The sequence below is a fragment of the Amphiura filiformis genome, chromosome 2, assembly GCF_039555335.1.
Source record: "Amphiura filiformis chromosome 2, Afil_fr2py, whole genome shotgun sequence".
Taxonomy (NCBI): Eukaryota; Metazoa; Echinodermata; class Ophiuroidea; order Amphilepidida; family Amphiuridae; genus Amphiura; species Amphiura filiformis.
The window spans coordinates 45,360,341-45,382,709 of NC_092629.1; the positions used below are offsets into that span (position 1 = coordinate 45,360,341).

The window sequence follows — 22,369 nt, forward strand, 5'->3', positions numbered from 1 at the left end:
CATATTCACGAAAAAAGCCTATTCCCAAAATTTCAGTTGATTCCGATTTTGCTTTTGCGAGTTATGCATGATTATGTGTATTACACTGCTCCATAGACCAGAACGAAATTCAAATTTCACGATATCTTTGCAAAACGAATTAATCTGCAAGAAATATTTTGTACATAAACATTATGTAGCCAGAGGTTTCCAGTGATATAAAAATCTCAACTTTTTTTTTGAGAAAAGTGGGGGATGAGGCTGTGGATCACGAAATGCCCCTTTAAACAAGGCTCTAGACTTAGTAACAACTGTCAGGAAGGTTTTCTGGTCAATTAAAACTGAAATAATGAGAAAATGAAAAAAAAATACTCGTACTATCTTGTCTGCTCTATGGCGGATTTGATGTCTTTTAAATTCAAAATTGCTCTGTTGTCTTGCAAACACAACTAATTTGGCTGATTCAAATCCTGGGGTGGGGGGGTTCTCATTCAAGTTTGGTTTTGGTAGGGGTGTGCCGCTGAGAATTTGAAAGTGGACCCATCAATATACCCATTTTCAAGAAATTTGGACCCATCTATATACCAAAGTCAAAATTTTTGGATGAATTGAACTCAAATTGTCTTATTTTTTACAAATGTTTCCCCAAAATTTTTGGCTAAATTGAGGCCAAATTTTGCAATATTCCGAAGAAAAAAAAAGGGAAAATGTTGAAAAAAAAGGATTCATCCGTATACCAAAATTGGCCTAGAAAAAGGGGTCATTGATACCAAAAGGCTGCAAATGCTACCCATGTTTGCAGTACATCGCCACATGGCCATTTGTACTGAGTACCTCCCCCCTCCCATTCCAATTAAGTGTAAGCTAAGTTAAGTCAAAATTACCCTCAGAAGTTGGTATGGGTTTTGAGGCTGGAGCTGCACACCCCATCCAAAATAAATCCAAGTACCACCCCCCTGGCATGGCTCTACCAAGTTTCCTGTTATAAACAATTTGTTGATGTTTAAGATGTGACCAGTCTTATGATTTAAACGTGAAAAACATTTTAGATCTTTTTCTTATATAGAAATGTTACAATATTGCATTAAAAATAACTGTCAAAATTTCAACTTAATAAAATATACCCGGTTGTGATTGACCGGTGGGTGTGTGTGTCAAAACCAAACATTAATAATAACTCATCAAAGTTCAATAGCCCTACTGCCATAGCCTGTATGCATTGTGATTTAATAGAAATCTTCTGCTTCTTAAATAAAGCCTAACAAAAAAAATGTTTTGTTTCCTGTAACCCTAATGAACATGCAGGGGGAGGGGTACCTTTTGTTTTCTTGAGTGTAATAAACCCCTGGAATAAATCATTTACAAAGTATAATAAAACTTGGTAGATTTATTTATTTAATATGTATTTATGTACATGTTAATACCAGAAAAACACTGGCAGCTTTTATTTTTCCGCAACCTATGATTTTTATGCCTCCACCGGAGGTATTATGTTTCCTGGTTATCCGTCCGTCTGTCTGTCTGTGTGTCCGTCCGTCCGAGCTTGTGAGTGCAATTTCTCGCAACTGGTAAGGTGTATAGTGATGCAATTTGGTGGAGGGGTGGCAATTTGGGGTCTCCAAATTTTAGCAGTTTTTTGTCGCAAAATATGGTAATTAAGTACCTAATTTGCATAATTTATGCATATCAAACAAAATAACCTTGTGCACAGATTATCTGGAGATCTGTACAAGTTACAGTGATGAAACTTGGCAGAGAGTAGCACAGCCAGAGGTTCTTGACCTGATTTGCTTTTCAGCGCAAAATTTGCATAATCGCAAGGTCATTGTGAGGTCATTTGAGGTCATCCGGGGTCAAATGGCCATATATAGTTGCAGGTTCATGAAATTTGGTGGGAACGACTACTGTAGGAAGAAAAAAATGTCAAGGTCATTTTGGGGGCATCCAAGGTCATCCGAGGTCAAATTGCCATAGATTGTCGCAGGTTCATGAAATTTTGTGGGGATGACCACTGAAACAAGGCAAAAATGTCAAGGTCATTTTGGGGTCATCCAAGGTCATCCAAGGTCATATTTCCATAGATTGTCGCAGGTTCATGAAATTTTGTGGGGATGACCACTGAAACAAGCCAAAAATGTTAAGGTCATTTGGGGGTCATGTGGGGTCAAATCGCCATAGACTGCTGCAGGTTCATGAAATTTGGTGGAAACAGAATGTGAAGGTCATTTTGGGGTCAAGTGAAATTGCACTGGTTAAAATGATGGGCGTCAAGGTGGAGGCATTGCGGCCGACGCTTTGCGTCGAGAACCGCGCAGGTCGATAACCGCGAAATTCTAGTTTGTTTTAGAACAAATACAAATATTTTCTACAAAATAAACAATTTTTCCTACCTACTGACTTTCTTTTTCAGCATGTTACAGGAAACAAATTTTTATTTTTGTTAGGTCTAAGTAAGTTTCCAGTGATGTGCAACTTGCTGATCTTGAGAAACATCTGCTGCTCTTGAGAACCCACTGGTCATTGACCAGTTGCTAATAATAATAGAAAATAATGATAAGGCCAAAAATAAGGTTTGTCTTAAAGCTTTGGCCGATTTGAAAACAATTTGAAAACAAATGCGAAATGCATTTTTTTTTATTCCACAGTATTTTTATGGCGTGTCATAACACTGTCAAATTCAGCAGCCATAAAATAAGCAAATTTGAGAAACGGTATATAATTCTTGCTCAATGAATCATACATATATAAAAGGGTTCTATGAGAAACAAAAATTGTATGAAATCATGGAAACTTTCGGACCTTTTCCCAGTTGTAATATTTAAAGGACTTTTGTCTCAAATATAAGTGGTTTAGAGTATAGAAAATTGATACTTTACGTATTTAGGGAATATGATAATACATAGGGTACATAGAAATGACACTTAATAACTTGATAAGATAATACTTGATAAGAGGTGCATTTTCAAATTAATGTTTATACATTTTATGTAGTGTTGGGTGATAGGCATAAAGTGCCATCGCAACCAATCATTGTGTTATCTTCAGTAGATAGCAAAACTTGAGATGTATGTAGCCTTTTTGGGGCGGAGCTAATAGGGGTGGTGCAATAATTATGTGTACCCTGGGGTGGTGAATTATAGGGGGGCAAAGATTTTTGGCAGGCCAAACGGGGGGCAAGCATTTTTGGCAGGTTAAAAGGGGGGTCAAGCGATTTTGGCAGGTCGAAGGGGGGCAAGCAATTTTGGCACAGATATTTTGGGTACCGTTTCTATTTCGTAAAAGGAAAACGTGAGGAACACGTTCAAATATGCACAATTTCCTTCTCGCTGCTCTCGCATTATATGATAAGACAATTTAAGGTTTTAAATTCGGGTTCCCAAAATCTTGCATGTGTAAGGGGGCCAAAGGTTTTTGGCACATCGAAGGGGGGGCAAAGATTTTTGGCACAGCCAAAGGGAGGGGCAAGCAATTGTTGGCAGACCATTTTGAGAATTCACCACCCTGGGGGTACACATAATTATTGCACCACCCCTTACAAGTTTGCCCCCTATTTTGTCTTTGAAGAGGGATTTTTGGGTCTTTCTAGCTTGACCTTGCATTTACTTCAAATGCTCAAAACAGGATGTGCTCAGAATAAATTGGTAATTCACTTGGTTTTAGACCCTAATTGTATACTGAATGCAAGTAAACTGCTTGAGGCAATTCAGATTTATAAATTTCATTACCTGGGGGATGGGTGCAGCCATTAGTGTTGGAGCAGTACATTTTCATGACCATATTTAGGGACCGTTCACAAACACTTGTTGGGGGGGCCTGATGCAAAAAAAATTTCATCGCAACATTTTTGGGCCCCCCTTTACAGACCTCAAAATTTCAGGGCCCCCCTTTTGACATGAAAATTATGGGTCAACCCCATAGAAAAGCATATAAACTTAATTTTTCCAGGAAAATTTGTGGTCATTTTTTTCAGGCCCCCCCTTAGGAGGGTCAAAATTTTTCAGGGCCCCCCTTTTTGCATCATGCCCCCCTTACAAGTGTTTGTGAACGGTCCCTTAGAAACAGCATGGAAAATGCATTAAAATGAGTCTAGTATTTGTTCTGTGGTACTTAATTTTTGAGACATTTTTATGTTGAAGCCTATGGCTAACATACATAGCATTAAGAGAATGATGCATCATACAATTAAACACACCCGGCACCTGTTATTATACATACATTGTAGCTTGTGGGTGGTGTGTAAGTTATATTATAAAAAAGGTTTCTGAAGCTGCTAAAGGTAACAAAGGTCTCTAAAATGTCATCAAAATGTCAAAATACAAAAAAATTATTACAGCAGCATGATCATTTAAAATTTGCACTTTAGTTCTGCAGAATATTTTGATGTGAACAATCCTTCTTTTTGTGTCTATTAGTTTCATTAGTGAATTATTAGTAACGCTTGCATGACATTGTAAGATGTGTGGGTTGTACACAATCGCATAGCCAGGGGGCATGAGGGGAATTCCCCGCAGACATTTTATGGGGACGCAAAGAGTAAAAAGTGTCATTAAGGGATCCAAAATGAGCGTTTTGGCGTTTCGACAGTATTTTTGTGGGACATGAGAGCACCTCAGACCTATCGAATTGCATTCTGAATACGAAGAATGTCTTTCTGATATCAAATAATTTTCATTTTTAAAAATTACAATAAAATACAAATTTTATGACAAATTATAAAAATTTGATATATTTCAAATTTTTGATATATAACAGTCCTCGAAGTAAATTATATAAATCTCATGATATATTCTTAAAGTGTATGTAGCAGGGAGGAAAAGCCGACGGTCAATTGAAAATTTTGACCTTTCATATTGAAGATACGGATTTTTTTTCCCAAAAAGACCTAATTTTTTTGGGTGTTTTGGGAAAAAAAATCCATATCTTCAATACGAAAGGTCAAAATTTTCAATTGATCGTCGGCTTTTCATCCCACCTACATACACTTTAAGTATCAATCATCAGATTTATAAAGTTTACTTCAAGTACTGTTAAATATCAAAAATATCAATTTTAATGATTTGCCATAAAATGTGTATTAAATTGTAATTTCAAAAATCAAAATTATTTGATATCAGAATGACATTCTTCATATTCAGAATGCAATTCGATATGTGCTCTAATGTCCCAAAATAAATACTGTCCAAACGTTCATACCCCAGCCCTTAAAATGACTAACAATGGTACAATTTGACCTCTGTTTGTAAAAAAATATCCTGCCCGGAACTCAGCTAATCACCAAGTGAGCTCATGGTGGGCTAGAGTCCAGTTGAAATTCATACACTCATTCAGGTAGCCCCATTTGAAATTCACAATCCCTGTATGGAAGATCATGTCTTCAATGTCTTCAGGGTTGTAGCTACGCTGGCCGTCACCGGCTGGGCCAACCAGCACTGACACTAGCCAGTCAGCACACACACCTAAAAAGACAACATATTTTAGGGGGTGATATCCCTGTAGCCAGGCGATGAGTGGCATGATAGAGCCGGCAACTTGTGAAACCGCCCGGCCGTATGGCATTTTCCATATACTCGGTTAGTTTTGTGGGGTTCATTATCAAACCGCAACGGTTTTAGCTTGTATTATTTATTAATATAGGCCTATTTGTTTGTGATATTTCATGTGTTTTAAATAAAGTGTGGAAATTTACTGAATTTAAAGAATGCACGGCGCATACCACCTGCCTGTAGCTTATTTCCAGGTCCCTCGCATTCACTAAAGATTGTGTCTTGAGTCCAGGCGCGTCCCAATTTTTTGCACTTTATGCAATTTTTGCACTGTTTTGAAATTGTTTGCAGCTTCCCGTAACTTTGGGCACCCCACTTTTTGTCATCTCGCTACGCGCCTGCCTGAACCAGAGCTCTTATTCATGAATTGGATAGGAAAATTAGCCGGCACTTCGGCTAGCAACAGGGCATGTGTTCCATAGGGGGTGTATGGATTTCAATTGGAATAGCCTCGAGTTGAACCTGTGACTTTTGAGCTACCTGATCTCAGCGTAATGCTTGCATAACTGGTTCTGGTAGTGTAATACTTTATACATAACTGGTGCTGGTAGTGTAATACTTACATAACTGGTTTTGGTAGTGTAATACTTGCATAACTGGTCTGGTAGAAGGAAGTAAAAGAACATAATACAAAAAAAGTGTGTTATTTTGATCATATTTAAAAAAAATTACCTTGGATTTTTTAAAAAGTAGGGTATCAAAATATAAAGGCAGCACAGATGTTGGTGGCCTTAACTTTAAAAGTTTTGAAAATTGCATTTATCAGGTTTGTGTCACTTGGTGATCAGCTGAGTTCCAGGTAGGATTTTCTGTACAAACAGAGGAATAGCCAGCCTTTTGGTGTCTGGGAAGAGGATGAAAGCATTCTCAGAGCTTTAATTTGCTAAAAACCCCATTATAATTAAACTTACGGTTCCAGAGATATGGCCATTTTAATGCTCAGAACGATCAAATACAAAGGAAGTTGAATACTACTATTGGCGATAATAATTTATATGCAATGTCTATCTGTCTGGGTGTCTGTCGGTCTATTTTCTCATAGACTAGGGGTCACAAGTTCCACAAACTTGGTGGGTGGGTGCATCATAGGTCATCTGAGGTCAACTTAGTATAAATTGTGGTATGGGAAGAGCGTTGAAACTTGAACTTGACACAGTCACAGATTGATGTGCAATTTACGATCAATAAAAACATCAAACTGCATGACATATAAAATATCAAAAAAAAAAAAAATTCCAAAATCAATATTCGGACATCTGACTCATTTTGCTTGATCACATCGCATAATTGCAATGTTTTGTTCTGTGCAATATGGGATTTTCTGTGGAATTTGTGGGGGATAGGTTCCCATTCAAATTTAGTTTTTCTTCAGTGCACAAATAAAAAGATTTTCTTTTCCTTTCTTTTCTCGCACGATTTACTTTGCAATTTAGACATAAAATTGAAGAAAAAACAAATTCAAACACAATGCTTTCAACAACCCTGCTCATAACTCAAGCTTTGAAAAATACCAATGTCAACAAAAGAGACTGGGCAACAATCCATTAACCATGCACTTAGCATTTTGAACTTGTAGAAAACAATTTTTTTTAAATTCAAAAATGTCAGAATTATACATTTTCATGACCATATTTGGAATCAGCATGAAAAATGCATTAAAATAAGTACAAACAAGCCTAGTATTGATTCTGTGGTTTTTCAGATACCTCTTGATATTTTAAGAAAATATCTCAAAAAACTTTTTATGTTGAAGCCTATGGCCAGCATGCAGGGTATTAACCACAGACTTGGCATTTTCAACTTAGGCCAAAAAAATAAATTGTTTGCTTGTTCATAGATCACTTTCAGAAGTTTAGTCGGTCGGAAAATGTTTTTTCCCCCTTTTTTCATGTAACAAAAGTATAATGTGAAGTACCGGTATTTGTTCGTATGTAAAACACTCACTGACCACAGAATATCCACCAAAGACAAATTCAAGGTAAACCCTACTTTATTTGACATGTACATTTCTGGCAGACTTAAAAAATACTTTATTTCAACAATATTTTACTTGTGTGGATGCTGAGGATGATGTACGAAATATCAGAACCCTCAGCCAGGTACAAATGGACGGGGGAATGATATTTAACAACATTTCTATTATATTTTCAGCTTTTTCAGACGAAAAGTTCATTACTTTTTTGGGAAATTGTAAAAAAAAATCACTTTTTTTCAAAAAAAAAGAAAGTTTTATGGTCCGGACTGCCGAGACATTCGGTCCGATGAGGACAAGCAAACAACTTGTTTTTGCCCTATAGAAAACATAACAAATCAAAGCAGCCGATCAATAGGGATTACTGGACACATCCTTTCCTTTCTATTTTGATTCACACATGTCCAATAGACCATATCTGAAGGCAGAGAAGATACCCTTCCCAGAATCCTTTGCAACATAATGCATCACCTCATTGCATCAAATGACACTCCTACTTTGTACAGGTTCCCTTTGTTTTCATGTTGAGAATAGATTGGCTGAACATGGGTCGCTTATCAAGAAATAAACATATTTTTTCAAGATCTGGACGTGCTCTCTTCATCAAGATACTTTTTGTCACTATCGACACATGTTGCACTAGATAACAAATCAGTAAATTGAAATGGAAGAAATGCATTGTGGGAAGTGTAAGACATCTTCTCTGATCTAAAGGTAAAGGCTGGGCTTGATGACCATGGACATGACTAATCAAGCAGCAATAGCTTGTAAATGGGCTATTTCAGTTAAAGTTCATACGCCCCATTTGGAAGACATGACCTTAATCTCCCCCTACAGGGAGTGTTACCTGAATGGGCGACTCCATTTGAAATCTACCCCCCCCCCCCACCCCTCCTGTGTGCGAGAAAAAGGTAATTTCTTCCATAGGGGGTGTATGGATTTCAACTCGAAATTTGAAATCACACATTGTAGTGGAGTTGTTTCTTGGTATAAAATAAATTAAAAGCAGAGAAAATGCTATCTCCTCTGTTAAAAGTCCAACACTCTAATGTAGAAACCAAAGTTTTCCGTTTTACCAATAAAGAAAATCTTGCCATTAAAGAAAATCTAATTCACAGGCATGAGACTTTTCAGTTTTAAAACTTAATTTCAGTTTGTTTTGGTACTTTGTGCCCAATTTCACTCACATAAATTCAGTTTTTAGGAAAGTGCAGTCTCATACCTGAATTCAGTTTTTTGGTCATAACTTCTTGGAGAAGACTGTCAGACTAATTAACGTCATTTTAAGCTTGGCTTTGCCTCTTACACTCCAAATTTATGCTAACAATAATGGTCTGTCTATGTTGAGGGTGCAGTTTTGCAATTTGAAAACTGTTGGAAATTGGTATTGCAATTCACAAAACGGATTTTGCCTTTTAGAAAACGGAAAACTTTGGTCTCTAATCTAATGCAGCAAAAAGACCTTAATACTGTTGAGGCCGAGTAAAAATAAAATTATGTTTCTCATCTGGGTTTTCAAAAAAATGAGGATGAGGGGCTTTTTATTTTTTATTGAAAAATATTAAGCCCTGTATTATGCGTATAAAATAATCCCTAAAAAGGAACAGATCTTTTTTATTTTATTCTCCTGGTAGGTATGCCCCTCTAATGATCACAGAACCTTCCAGAAGCGATTTTCGTATATTAGCAAGGCTATAGAAAGTATCTCAACTTCCAAGACATCTTTTTCCAAAAGTTATTACTGTATTTTAAAAAAAATGGAAAATAAGTGGCATCAAAGGAAGCGGGAGGGGATGATAAACATGTTTTATTTTTTACGCGGTGTACAAAAGGCAAACTAAGTGACTTACAGATACCACAACAACAGCATCGCTAACAAATGGAGCTGTGCATCGATTCAAACGAAAGTAAAGCCATTGTGCATAGATATTTAAAGCACAAGATTATTAATAACAGCTCGGTTTGTTTATTGAGCTATGATAACCTCACCCTCACACAAAAGGCCAGGTAGTCTTCAATCCTGACATAAAATCAATTTACCCGACAGAAGTGTTATAACTCCACTCTCGTTCAGAGACGATATCGTACACTTCCCACAATGCATTTCTTCGATTTTCTGTACTGATTTGCTGTGGGTCGATAGTGACAAAAAGTACTTCAATGAACAGAGCACATGCAGTGGTGGTGCTACGGGGGGTAAAGGGGCATTTCCCCCCCAAATATTTTCTTGCCCCACCCCCCACTTTTGAGGCAAAATCACGTAAATTTGCCAATTTTGCCCCCCTGAAATTCACTTTGCCCTCCCCATGCCCCCGGAAAAAAATTCCTGGCGCCGCCACTGAACATGTGTATCCAGATCTGGCAAAATGTGTTTATTTCTTTTATCGATCCATGCTAGGCCAGTCTATCAATCGATAAGGCATTCGACTATGGTGCGAGAGGTTACGGGTTCAAACCCTGGCGGTGGCTTAGTATGCTCTCATGGAAAATTGAGTTCCCTGGACAAGGAACTTACTGCTAATTGTCTTGTTGTAACCCGTACAAAACTCGGGGAGATGATCCTGGTTGCGAAGGTCAATTTGTGGAATGTCTAGGGTGTGTGCTCTTGAAGCTGCAAAGTCTCCGAGTTGTTGTTAAATGGTTTATGGAATGATGTGGGGTCGAAGTGGTCAGCGACAACCTGTAAACTTGTAAAGTGTGCTGTCACAGTGCCAAGGTTTATGGATCAACGTCCAGGCGTTGTGCCTATGCGTATAAATCACTGCGCTTTTTTTTATTCTCAAAATGAAAACAAAGGGAATCCGTACAAAGTAATAGGAGTGTCGTTTGCTGTAATGAGGTGATACGTCATGTTGCAAAGAATTCTGGGAAGGGTACATCTTCTCTGACTTTTGTCCACTCACTAGCACTATCATTCACAATGCAATGAAAATTTGGGCATATACAACTTATTTTTGCCAATATCTCAATTTTGATAAACATGGGTATATTGGTTTTTTCTTCAAATGGTGTCTTTTTAGTGCCATTCTCAGCAAAGTCAAATATAAATCAATTGATTTAGATCATGATTTAAATAAAATAATTATTTCTAAAAAAAATCGCTGATTTAAATCTTGTTTTTCATTTTTTACCAGTTTTGATAAATGAAAGTTAATTTCTTTCTTAAATTGACTGTTTTACTTCATTTCTAGGCTAATGCTTCTACAACTTTTGGATACAATTAAACACTGCTATGTCATTTGATGTATTGCTAAAATATTTGTCTTCAAGGTGCAGAATTCAACAGGCTTTTTCCCATGATTTTCCCATTTTTTTTCATTAAAACATGTTTTGATTTTTATAAATATGTGATAGGATTGTGCATATGTATATCATTCCACTGGTCTCTTGGCTTTATCATGGGGTAAAGCAGTTCTTTAAGGTGGTACTACACCCCTTGATAAATTTGTGACTATTTTTGCATTTTTCTCAAAAAATAATAACGCACTGTTAACAAAAGTTATGTATATTATAGGGGCAAGGAATCCAGTTACTACACTGGAATTTCAGTGACTCAAGACAAGCAGTATGTTATTTATGATAAGAAAAGAGGTACTGCTAGAATATACCTTATTTCTTAACATATTATAATGAACCACTTGTCTTGAATCACTGAAATTTCAGTGAAGTAATTGGATTCCTTGCCCCTAATATACATAAATTTTGTTACCAGTGTGTAGTTATTTTTTGAGAAAAATGCAAAGTTAGTCACAAAATTTATCAGGGGGTGTAGTACCACCTTAAATAAAAAATATATTTAAAAAAAATCGATTTAAATAAAAAGAAATATTTATTACACATAGTACTTTATGTGAATATATTTGGAAACACTTAGGGATTCAATCATGTTTCACCGTTGTTCATCACCGTTTAACAACGATGCGGCCGCGTCTGCGTCTGCTAAAGCTGCCCTCGCGAAGTAAACCATGCAGACGCGCCGGACGCGAGTTGTTAAACGGTGATGAACAACGGTGAAACATGATTGAATCCCTTTCAACAACGAAAAGAAGCTAAATATCGTATAATTCACGATTATTTAACGAGGAAATGTCAGTTAATCATTGCCACTCAGCCTTACAAAAACTTCGATGATTTCTCTTTTGATATCAGCAATAAAACTACAGAATAAAATGGCAATGTTTAGCCGCTACCTGAAAAATACTGAATTCAACTTGTAAGCTGGCATACGCACAAAGGTTCCAGGCATGACGAATTTTGCGCTCTCGGCAGAACGCGTAGTCTCGCTTCGGCGTTCAGCAGATACGCTTCAGCAAAAGTGTGAGTTCATCACGGTTTAACAACGGTTGGCTCCTGTACAAAGGTATAGGAAGAGTTGTTGAAAAATGAAACACCCACTAACTGTTCAGAATTAATAAAAACACGCAAAACGAACCCAGCGAAAGTATCTCACTGTACAGTACTTGTGATGTTATGTAGTCAATATATCCTTATCCAAGTAATATCAGGAAAAATGTGATTTATTTCTGTTAAAATTTAATAAGTACCTTTTGAGGGTTTTTGTTTTTTCTTTGACCTCATCTGAAGGCGTGTAAGTACAATGAACTTGTAACAGATGAGTGATCAAATTCAGTGTATTTTATGTTTTGTTGTTGCTCATCAAGGTGGATAATGGAAATAATCATTATATGGCAATGTTATTTTTGCTGAACCATGAAATGGTATCAGCCTATGTATGTTACTTACTTGCTTACTTACTTGCTTACTTACTTACTTACTTACCAACCATTTGGTCTAAAATGGGCATATCTTTAAATGCCACGAAGGTATGAACCCCCAAGTGGTGTCAAATGAAAGAGAAAGAAGTAAAGAATATGATAAAAATATTTCCTAACGTCAGAGGTCATCCAAAGGGTCACCGGGGTCAAAGAAGGTCATTTTAACCAAAAATGCTCCAATTAAGCTGAAATTTTTATGCAATGATCCTTATGACATTCTAAACCAGTTTAAAATATTTTAATATCAATTTAAGGTCATTAAGGGGTCATAAAGGGGTAAAAGGTCAAGATTTCAATAATGCTCCAATTGAGCTGATATTTAAATGCAATAATCTTTAAGACATTCTAAACATGTTTAAAATATTTTAAAATTCATTTAAGGTCATTAAGGGGTCAAAGGTCAAGTTTTCAAAATGGTTCAATTGAGCTGAAATTTATATGCAATGATTCGTATGACATTCTAAACATGTTTAAAATAATTTAATATTCCTTTAAGGTCATTAAGGGGTCATAAAGGGTCAAAGGTCAAGTTTTCAAAATGCTCCAATTGAGCTGAAATTTAAATGCAATGATCCTTATGACATTCTAAACATGTTTAAAATAATTTAATATTCATTTAAGGTCATTAAGGGGTCATAAAGGGGTGATATATACATGTACCACAATATACTGCCAAAGCCCCATGGTTCAGCTATGGTGCGGTAACCGCTCTAGTTTTTGCTAGAATAGACACAAGGGTGAACTTTTCAATGTCAATTCCATGGTGTATTACTGTAAAATTTCATTAGAGACCAAAGTTTTCTGTTTTCTAAAAGGCAAATTACGTCTTGTGAATTTTCGTAGTACATTTATTTTCACACTTTTAGCATGCAACACAGCTGCCGCGAAAATAAAAACAGGCAAATATGTTCTTTTAATGTATAGGTCTATGTAAGAAAACTCAAAATTTAAAAATAAAAAACAAGCAATGTAGTTCAAAATCTGCAAAGCGCAAAAAATAACACTCGAGAAAATCACCACTTTTAATGTACATGTTTTTATTGTATATTGTATTTTATTGTATATTGTATTTTATTGTTCAATACATGTACTCATTTCCAATTGAAAATACAGATTTTTTTTTGGGGGGGGGGATTAAAATGTTATCCTTTGGGCGACAAGGAAAAAAAATGTTTTATGGGCCGGGCCTGATTGACCAAGATGTTGCGTTTTGGGATTTTTTTTTTTTTTTTTGGATAAAATCATGCAAAATCAGCCTGCTTTTTTAGCCAATTTTTTTTCTTCAAAAATTCAAAATGTGTTTGCAAGTTTTGTAATGATTGCAATCATTTTGAACATGTTTTGAAAAATCAAAATTTTGCCAGATGTTTCGGTGACATTCTAGCCTCAAAAAAAAAAAAGAAAGAAAAAAGGAAAAAAATACAGACCGACCGCCGTAAAACAAATAATGGAAAAAAATTGAAATGTTACCTAAAATGTAAAATTGAAAGTGCGACAGGAAATGAGAACCAGTGAATCAACTTTCATTGGCCTAATGCACTGTTAGCTAATAAGGACGTAGACCATCAAATTCTCCGAAAAGCACGTAAAAATCAACTTTTTTAACCGTCGTTTTTCTACCAGACGTGACAATATTTTTCACTTTTTTCCGTCATCACTGTATTAATTAAGGACTGAATTTTAATTTAAGCTTCAATTTTGGTTAACTTTACAGATTCAGTTTTTTATTAAAAAATGTTGAAAAGCGACGCCGCTATTTCAACGCCAAAACTAGCATTTAAACTTGTTCCGTTAGCAGTAAATCGGACAGGGCCTACTTTTCTTGTGAAATCAAATTGTATAATTTCATATCTATTTTAGTCATTAATAGGTTAGCATCTTTCATTTAAATCAGAACATGCCAACCTCGCGAAGAACATGGTCCCTATAAGGACACCACATTGTCTCCAGTTGCCATATACTTTTAACCGGAATTCATCACCATTGCACCTTTCGCGCAGTGATTTGGTGTAATGCGCCCATAAGCCCTTTTGTAATAATTTCAGATCGAAGTGCATTGTGGGTAATATCCATGAGAGATAAACATTGAGGACTCCCCACATTATTTCAATGAGTGTGAACTTTGCACTTTGTGTACGTGTGTTTTGAATATTCTTTGATGTCTTCTGAACACATGCATAATACAAGGAAGGTATTAATGAGCCCGGCCCCAAACTCAACACAAAAGTTGTTAACCATGTGGGTTACCAAATCAAAAACCCCCTTTGCAATTATTTTTAATCAAATTTACCCCCCTTTTTCATGCAAAATCAAGGACAAAATTTGGCCAAAAATAACCCCTTTTGGTGGTTTTCAATGACTAGAATTTGAAACACCCCTTTTCAATGACACTAAATATTGACATAAAATTACTGGTTACCCCTTTAAATTAAATACCCCCTATTTTGCTGTGCTGATTTCACTGTCCAAATTTTGTAGACAGTGCAAATTAAATACCCCCTATTTTGCCAATTTCGCGGTCCTCGGTACTGGTAGAAAAATTACCCCTTTTCTCAGGGACTGTCTTTTGGAATTAGCAGGAGAGCATTAAATAGCTCTTCTGGATCCATCAAGGAGAGCTGTTTAGAGCATTTACAATAGAATGTAAGGAGTGAATGGTCAACTTAGGAGAGGTAAAAATCACTCTCCTATATCAGATTTAAGGAGAGAAGTAGAGTGATTGCTCTCGCTCTCCTCAAAAGACAGTCCCTGCTTCTCTGCGCTATTTGGTAACACTCATGGTTACCAACTTTTGTGTTGATTGGGGCTTGATGAGCTAGCTAGAAACAGCTAATGTGAAAACAGGAATCATTATTAAATTATTGTCTTGTCTTGTTCTTGTTATTTTACAGCCGAGTTGTATCTTCAAGTTCTATACATTCTATTCTGGCTCACAGCAACTGTCCTCACGCTTGGACTGATGTTTGTCTCACGGCTTGGAATTTGTGGACCAACCAAAGCTGGCTCAAGCCAAACTCAAAGAAGAATGAAAAGATGGTCAGGTTTATTTTATGGACAAAACTTTGCACATGTTAGCGAGTTGTTCTCACTAAAATAAGAGTATTATGACACAATCCGGTTCATCAGTAGTGGCCAAATGCAGCAGATTTGAAATTGAGATAAAGGCAAAGATATGGAGTGAAAAAACAATCGGGAATACAAAAGAAATGCACATAAAAAATGCTTCCTTTGGCCTCCATGGACCAGATCATGTCACATATTAGTATAGTTACTAATGGGCTAATCCAGTTGAAATCCAAACACCCTGTATGGAAGACATAATCCCTCTTCCACATAGGGAGTGTGAAATTCAAATGGGGTTACCTGAATGAGCGACTCTATTTGAAATCTACACCCCCTCCTCCGGCCCTGTGTGGGAGATTAAGGTATAATTTGGTTCACGTCAGGTTCGGTAGTGACGTGCGTGCATATTTCGCTCGCCGCAGTATCGAATCACACGCATAATGTTAAATGCGTTGAGTGTAAACGAAGATGTAGAGCTAGGGGTGATTTGTTAGCACGCTTGCGGTGCAACTGCGAAAAGGCACTGACGTCACTACCAAACTTGAGGTAAACCAAATTGTAGCATCATTCATAACGGGATGTATCGATTTCAACTTGAATAATCCAGCCCAATATGCTATGTACATTATACAGTGGAACTTTGTTGACACAAACTTGTCAGGACCTTGAATTTAAATTTGTGATAACAGGATTTTGTTTTATCACTAAATATCAGATCATATAATGTATAAAGATATTTGATCGGAACTTCAAAACATCATTTTGATGATCACTTTTGGTGTTGACTGGCACTAGGATCCACAACATGCGCATCTATCAGGGTACAGTTCTTTAACCCCAATACATTTGTACATTCATTGAACGACCTTTGAAAATTTGGGTACAAAAACTCATACTCTGCAACTCTAAGTCAAATGTTGGACTATGATTGTTTAATTGAGGTTATTGAACTATGCAATTGGAATGAGGCCATTGTGGTCCATAGTGTGGTTTTGTGTTAACAAGATTGCACTATAGTATCTTTTCTACCACCACTGAAAACATTAATCAAGAATTGGGCTTAACCCTAACACCCCAAGTGCTTTTTGGAGAGGCGGAACGAAAGAAGAAAGGAAGAAAGAAGAAGAGAAAACGGTTTTTTTTCTCGGTGCGGTTTTGAGCCCCCGACCCCTCGGATGCCAGACATGCACACGGGCATACTTTGCTGAGCTCTCCGTGGCCATATGACTGTTTGCATGATAACACAATCGCATCACGTGGGATACCTGCGCTAATTGTAGATGCTTTGTGAATTGAGCTTTTTTGATGTTTGATTCGGTAGAGTTAATGTTTGTATCTGACTTTGATTTTGTTGAACAACCAAAACAAGAACAAGCCAAACTCAAAGAAAAATGAACAGCAACAATTCCTGTAAACAATAAGTGTAAGTGAAAGCCAGAGTGTGGATGTCAGAGGGCGCTTGTTGTATGTAGCCTGCGAGAACATGCCAATCACTCCACTTGATCAATAGCATAATAATAGCATCAACATCCATACCGTAAACGTTCGCCTAATGGCGCTATAGGCTCCCTTGACATAACTGGAATTTTAGACACAAACTAAAAATGCCCTCCCATAAAAATACCACCAGCAAATAAGAGCACATACCTTCAATTCTTGTTTGGATTTTTAGAGGAGGGAGCTCCTATTTTGTACATGAAATTTACCTCAAGGCAAATGAGCCCAGGAGCGCCATTAGGCGAACGTTTACGGTATTTGCCCTAATATTAGAATAGCCGGGCCCAACAATTTTTGCGTTGCTAAATCCCGCGATTCTCTGTGCAATTTGTCCTTATCCGGGCCTATTGGTCCATGCCATATGACCTTTTCCACACAATCCAACAATTTCAGTAAAATATTGGGTTTTTACTTGTTTTATGCCATTTTGCTTACAAAATTTTTCTAACAACTTTGCACTCCAAATCTGTGACAAAATCAAAACTTAGCTCAAATTCTTGAAAAATTTTTTCTCCAGTGCAATTTGCCATTTTTTCCCATACAATGTGCTATTTTCCCCATGCAATGTGCTATTTTTCCACGCATAAATCATTGGGCCTTCGTTATTAGTATGATAGCAGACATGGTAAATTTTTCTACTAACCATAGAACGTATTATTCTAAACTCGGTCACATATTTATGCTCATTCTTACAACAGTAAAGTGTTCAGTGTGTGGTTTGCTAACATGGGTGTAGTAATAGCAGGGTTCCCAAGGTCCTTGAATTTGAAAACACCTTTTTAAGGCCTTGAAATTCCTGGAAATTTGCATAAGGTTCTTGAAAGTCCTTGAAAATTGGAATTTTTACCTAAAGTGTAATTTTGACAACATTTGGGGAGTGGAGAGGAGCTGCCACTTTTGTTAATACTGAATTAATGGATCTTTTATAACAACTTTTTGTGTTGTGGTAAGTTCTTGAAAATCATGCTTTTGGACCTTGAAAGTCCTTGAAAAGTCCTTGAATTTTAAAGGCTTAAAGGTGCAGGAACCCTGTAATATAAATAGGTATGCTATATATTGTCTGAGAATTTATTATGTTTATAATGAACAATTAATATAGGAAGCAATTTTAGATTTCTACGCTACTCAAATTTCACTCACCGGAGCGCTTTCACCGGGTCAACCGGCATCTTCAGCGGATGTTATTGCTCTGAAGATTTGTTGTAGCGTAGAAGTCTAAAATTGCTTCCTATTTATGTTTACCGCTACGTATGAATATACATCATTATAACAATTACTATATTGGTATGTAATGATATATTCCAGCCAGTGCAGCCATTCCATTTAAAATCTACCATACCCCTGTGGAAGATTTAAGAAAAGTCTTCCACAGAGGGAGTATGTTTTTCAAATGGAATTTGCTAGTGTTAATTATTTTGAAACACATCCTCCCCATGTATATGGCTTTATATGTGCCCATCCACCACAAACTGGTCGTAAAAGTCGGCATTTTCCATTTTGAGATAAATCAAAAACAGTATATGGATTTCTATGTAAAATATATTAGGAATTTGACCTTTGATGAACCATAACTTCACTTTCAGATGTCCAATGAAGCTGGTTGAGGTGTCATTTTAAAGCTGAAAGTGAATTCTTTCCAAATCGGCAATAAACAGAAAATGACCTAGAGCCGACTTTACTACCACTTTGTGGTGGATGGTCACATATATATCTTCCACAGCTGGAGTGAGTATATCAAATGGAAGTTGCCAAATTGTCTATTCTATTTGAAACCCATGATACCCCCCATTGGGATTACCTGGGTGACTCCATTTGAAATTTATGCCCTATGTGTGGCCGATTAAAGTCATGTCTTCCATAGGGGGTGTATGGATTTCAATTTGAATAGCCCAAATGCCACCCCAACTTTGATACAGAGACATTTGTAGGAAGGATTTTTCCCAAAGAATATTATATTTCAGAGAAAAAATTGGGACCAATAATTTTCAGCCGTGATAGGTACACATTTAAGACTAACCTATCCTACCGACCCAACTGTTTCATAAGCCTCTATGGACAAACAAACCTTTTTTGGGGGGCCTTAGGCTATTTTCCAAAAAAAATTAAGAATATTTTGAAAAAAGACCCTGTCCATATACCAAAATTGGCCTAAAAAGTGGGTCATTGATTAAATAAAAGGCCTCCCCCGGATAATTATTGTGATGAGAAACATACATGGATATCTTGTGAAATAAAACTTTCAAGTGAATGTTTTTTAACAGTATCTAGACTAAGATCATACCTTCCATTTAGCAAGAGCACGGTGGCTCAGTGGTTACGGCCTTGGACTCATAATCTGAGAGCTTGCTTGATGTGCATGGGTTCGAGTCCCTGTCCCACCACCCTGTTGCGCCCTTGGGCAAGGCGCTTTGCCTCGCTTGCCTCACCCCACCCAGGTGCAATGGGAAGCTGTTAGGGGTTGTCACAGTTGTTGTACTGATGAACCCTGCGCCAATTGTAGGCTGCAAACGTGGTTCCGACATATTCTAATGACGTCGGAATAAATGTAAAGCGCTTTGAGGCTGTTTACGGCATAAAGCGCTATATAAATATCTACATTTATTTATTATTATTTATGTAACAAGTCTGATGCCAGTAAAATAGATTAAAAAAATTGGCAGAAATCATTTACCAAATTCACTTCTAATAAAGGCCACGTTTTCGAAAAGACAGCGTTTAATAAAGTAAATACAGTAGTTCAATGTATAGAAGCTTTGAATCGCTAATTTAAAAACAAGCAAACCGGTACAAAATTGGCATAATGTTCCACTTTTAGAGTAATTATGATAAAGGTCATTGGTCATTCATGCATGAAATGTAGACCAAGGTTCCTAACATGTAGGTTGTTTATCAAAATTGTACTCAAGGGAAAGAAAGCCTTATCTGCAATAGCTGCCTGATGTCATCTTTCTTTAGATGTGTACAATATAGAATGCAGATAAACACATCAAAAGAAATAAGTCCCCCTCTGAACATGTCGTCATATCATTGTTAAGGTTTCGTTTTGTACCAACAAAACTAACTTTGAAATAATTATATGACTGTTTACTAAGTGCTGTGTGAAAATGAGAGATTTCCATGACTTCAGGGCTGAATGAGCCTAAATTGAAGGCAAAAACTGCCCTTTTCAAAAGTCACAAAGTAGGCCTATTGCTTGTCACAAAAGTTGATTCATGGCTTGTTACTAATGGAAAACCCCATGTGTTTGAGTGCAGTTTAAAATCCTCACCCAGTGAACATTTACTGTAATGTGTATCGATTCTTGATCATTCAGCCATGCAAAGCCCCTTGGTGCAGAGTTCAGCACAGTGAGTTGTAAGATGGCCAGTTCCATTCCTTGTCCCAATACGCCTTGCAGTTAACAAGCATAAGCCTACTTTGTGACTTTTGGAAAGGGCAGTTTTTGTCTTCAATTTGGGTTCATTCAGCCATGAAGTCATGGACATCTTTCATTTTCACAAAACACTTAGTAAACAATCATATAATTATTTCTAAGTAAGTTTTATTGGTACAAAGTTTTACTTTACGATGTTATGACGAAATTTTCAGAGGGGGACTTATTTCTTTTGATGTGTTTATTATCCAAATTTCTATTGGGCAGCTATTGCCAGAAAGCTACATCTTCAATAGCTGCCAGATATCATCTTTTTAGATTATAGAATGCAGAAATTGTTAAAATGTGTATATGGCAGCTATTGCTGGTAGGGTGTTCTAGATGTTTTCGCAAAGTAAAACATATGGGGGCGTTAGACTACAAAGGATTGATGTCAAACAAATGTGACATGTGATTGATGAGTGATGAGAATTTTAAAGAAATAGGTCAGGTCGGTTCCACAAAAGGCCTATTATTTCACACTCTTAACTTTTTCATATGCACTACCAATCTTGTTAGTTGACCTGATCTGTGCATTTGAAATTTAGTTTGTTGAAATTGGTTAATTTGTGGACTTAATGTAATAGTATAATTTGCATAATGCAAATAATATAATTATAGTGATATAATTGTATGTGATTATGACGGCTGTAAATCAGAGTGACACAGTTTACACAGTGCCCCAGAGAAGATGTCTTATCCTCCCCAGAATCCTTTGCAACATGATACATTCCCTCATTTCATCGAATGACGCTCCGCAGTTTCCTTTATTTTCATTTTGAAAATAGACTGGCTAATCATGGGTCGATAGTCAAGAAATAAACATTCGGCAAGATCTAGATGTGCTCTGTTCATTGAGGTTTATTTGGTCATTATCAACTCATGTTGCTCTACATAGCAAATTAATACAGAAAATTGAAATGGAAGAAATGCATTGTGGGAAGTGTAAGATTTCTTCTATGACCTTGCCCCTATCCTAAAATGCATGAGAATTTTTGGGAAAAAACCTCACTACACCAGTTACACAAATCAGTAGTGTGCGATCATAGTTGAACAATTATGTTGCGTTGTTGTATGAAAATTGCTCCTTGAAGCAAAAAATATATATTAATGGTTTTACTATTATTGTATTTGTTCTTAGTACTTATGTTTTACTTTGAATTCAGTGCAAGAATGTAATGTAAGTTACATATACATGTTTTCTAGTTTTACTGAAATGTAGTAATAACTGAAAGCTCCTGTACATGTTAACAGTGTTTGAAGTACACTCTTAAAACAATCTACTCATTTCTGAATAGAAACTTGTCAAATTTGACAAGGGGAAACTATTCAGATTTCTCTTCAAAGTGAATTTGTTATTCTCATCAAAATGACAAAAAACTCATCGAATTTGATAGGACTGCCTTGTCATTTTAAAAAATGAATAGGTTTGGGTCAAAAATGACCCAACTTATCAAATTTGAGTAGTTTAAGTTGGTCTTGTCAAAAATGACCAACAAAATCAAATTTGAATAGTTTGTCTTTTCAGAGGGGGAAATAACAGAAGCTTGTCAAAATTAAATAAGTAATCTTGTCAAATAATGAGTTGGAAGATCTTGTCAATTTGGAAAGTTACTTGTTAAAGTAAAACGGAAACTAATCATTTCGATAAGATTGTCGGTTCAAAGTGATAATATACCTAATCAAAATGAACAGTGAATCTTATCAAAACGAATAGTTACAGGATCAAAAATAAATTAGTAGGGATTCTATTAAAAAAAATGAATAGTACGGAACTTAGAGTGTAATTGGTCACAAGCCTGTGAAAATCACTGATAAGCTGGCCTATCCAATGTTGTCATCAAAGTCAATAAGACAGTCTCTATGCTGACTTCAACATCAATCCATGGCATAACCTGTTGTTCATACATACTCACGATATAACGACGTTTCTGATTGGATTTGGGCGTTTTGTTCTGGTCATAAATTCCGAAAAGTGTCACAAAAAGTGGACCAATGTAACACTTAAATTTTACCGTTTGAGTATGGGCCCACATTGCCCATTTTCAGAGTGAAATTAAATTTGTTTCAAAATTATTGTACCCACAACAAGCCCTAGATGATTCAATACTACCCAAGATCTATGGTT

The 22,369-nt window shown here is 36.4% G+C and overlaps 1 protein-coding gene across 1 annotated transcript in view; it reads left to right on the forward strand.

The window, feature by feature from the left end:
• Positions 1-16,712, forward strand: part of LOC140146277 (phosphatidylinositol-3-phosphatase SAC1-B-like) — an 88,685-nt gene extending 71,973 nt beyond the window's left edge. Inside the window, 2 exon segments of the mRNA XM_072168065.1 lie at positions 15,161-15,237; positions 15,239-16,712. Of these exon segments, the coding sequence (XP_072024166.1) occupies positions 15,161-15,237; positions 15,239-15,298 (137 nt within the window). The 3' untranslated portion in view covers positions 15,299-16,712.
• The last annotated feature ends 5,657 nt before the right edge of the window (positions 16,713-22,369 follow it).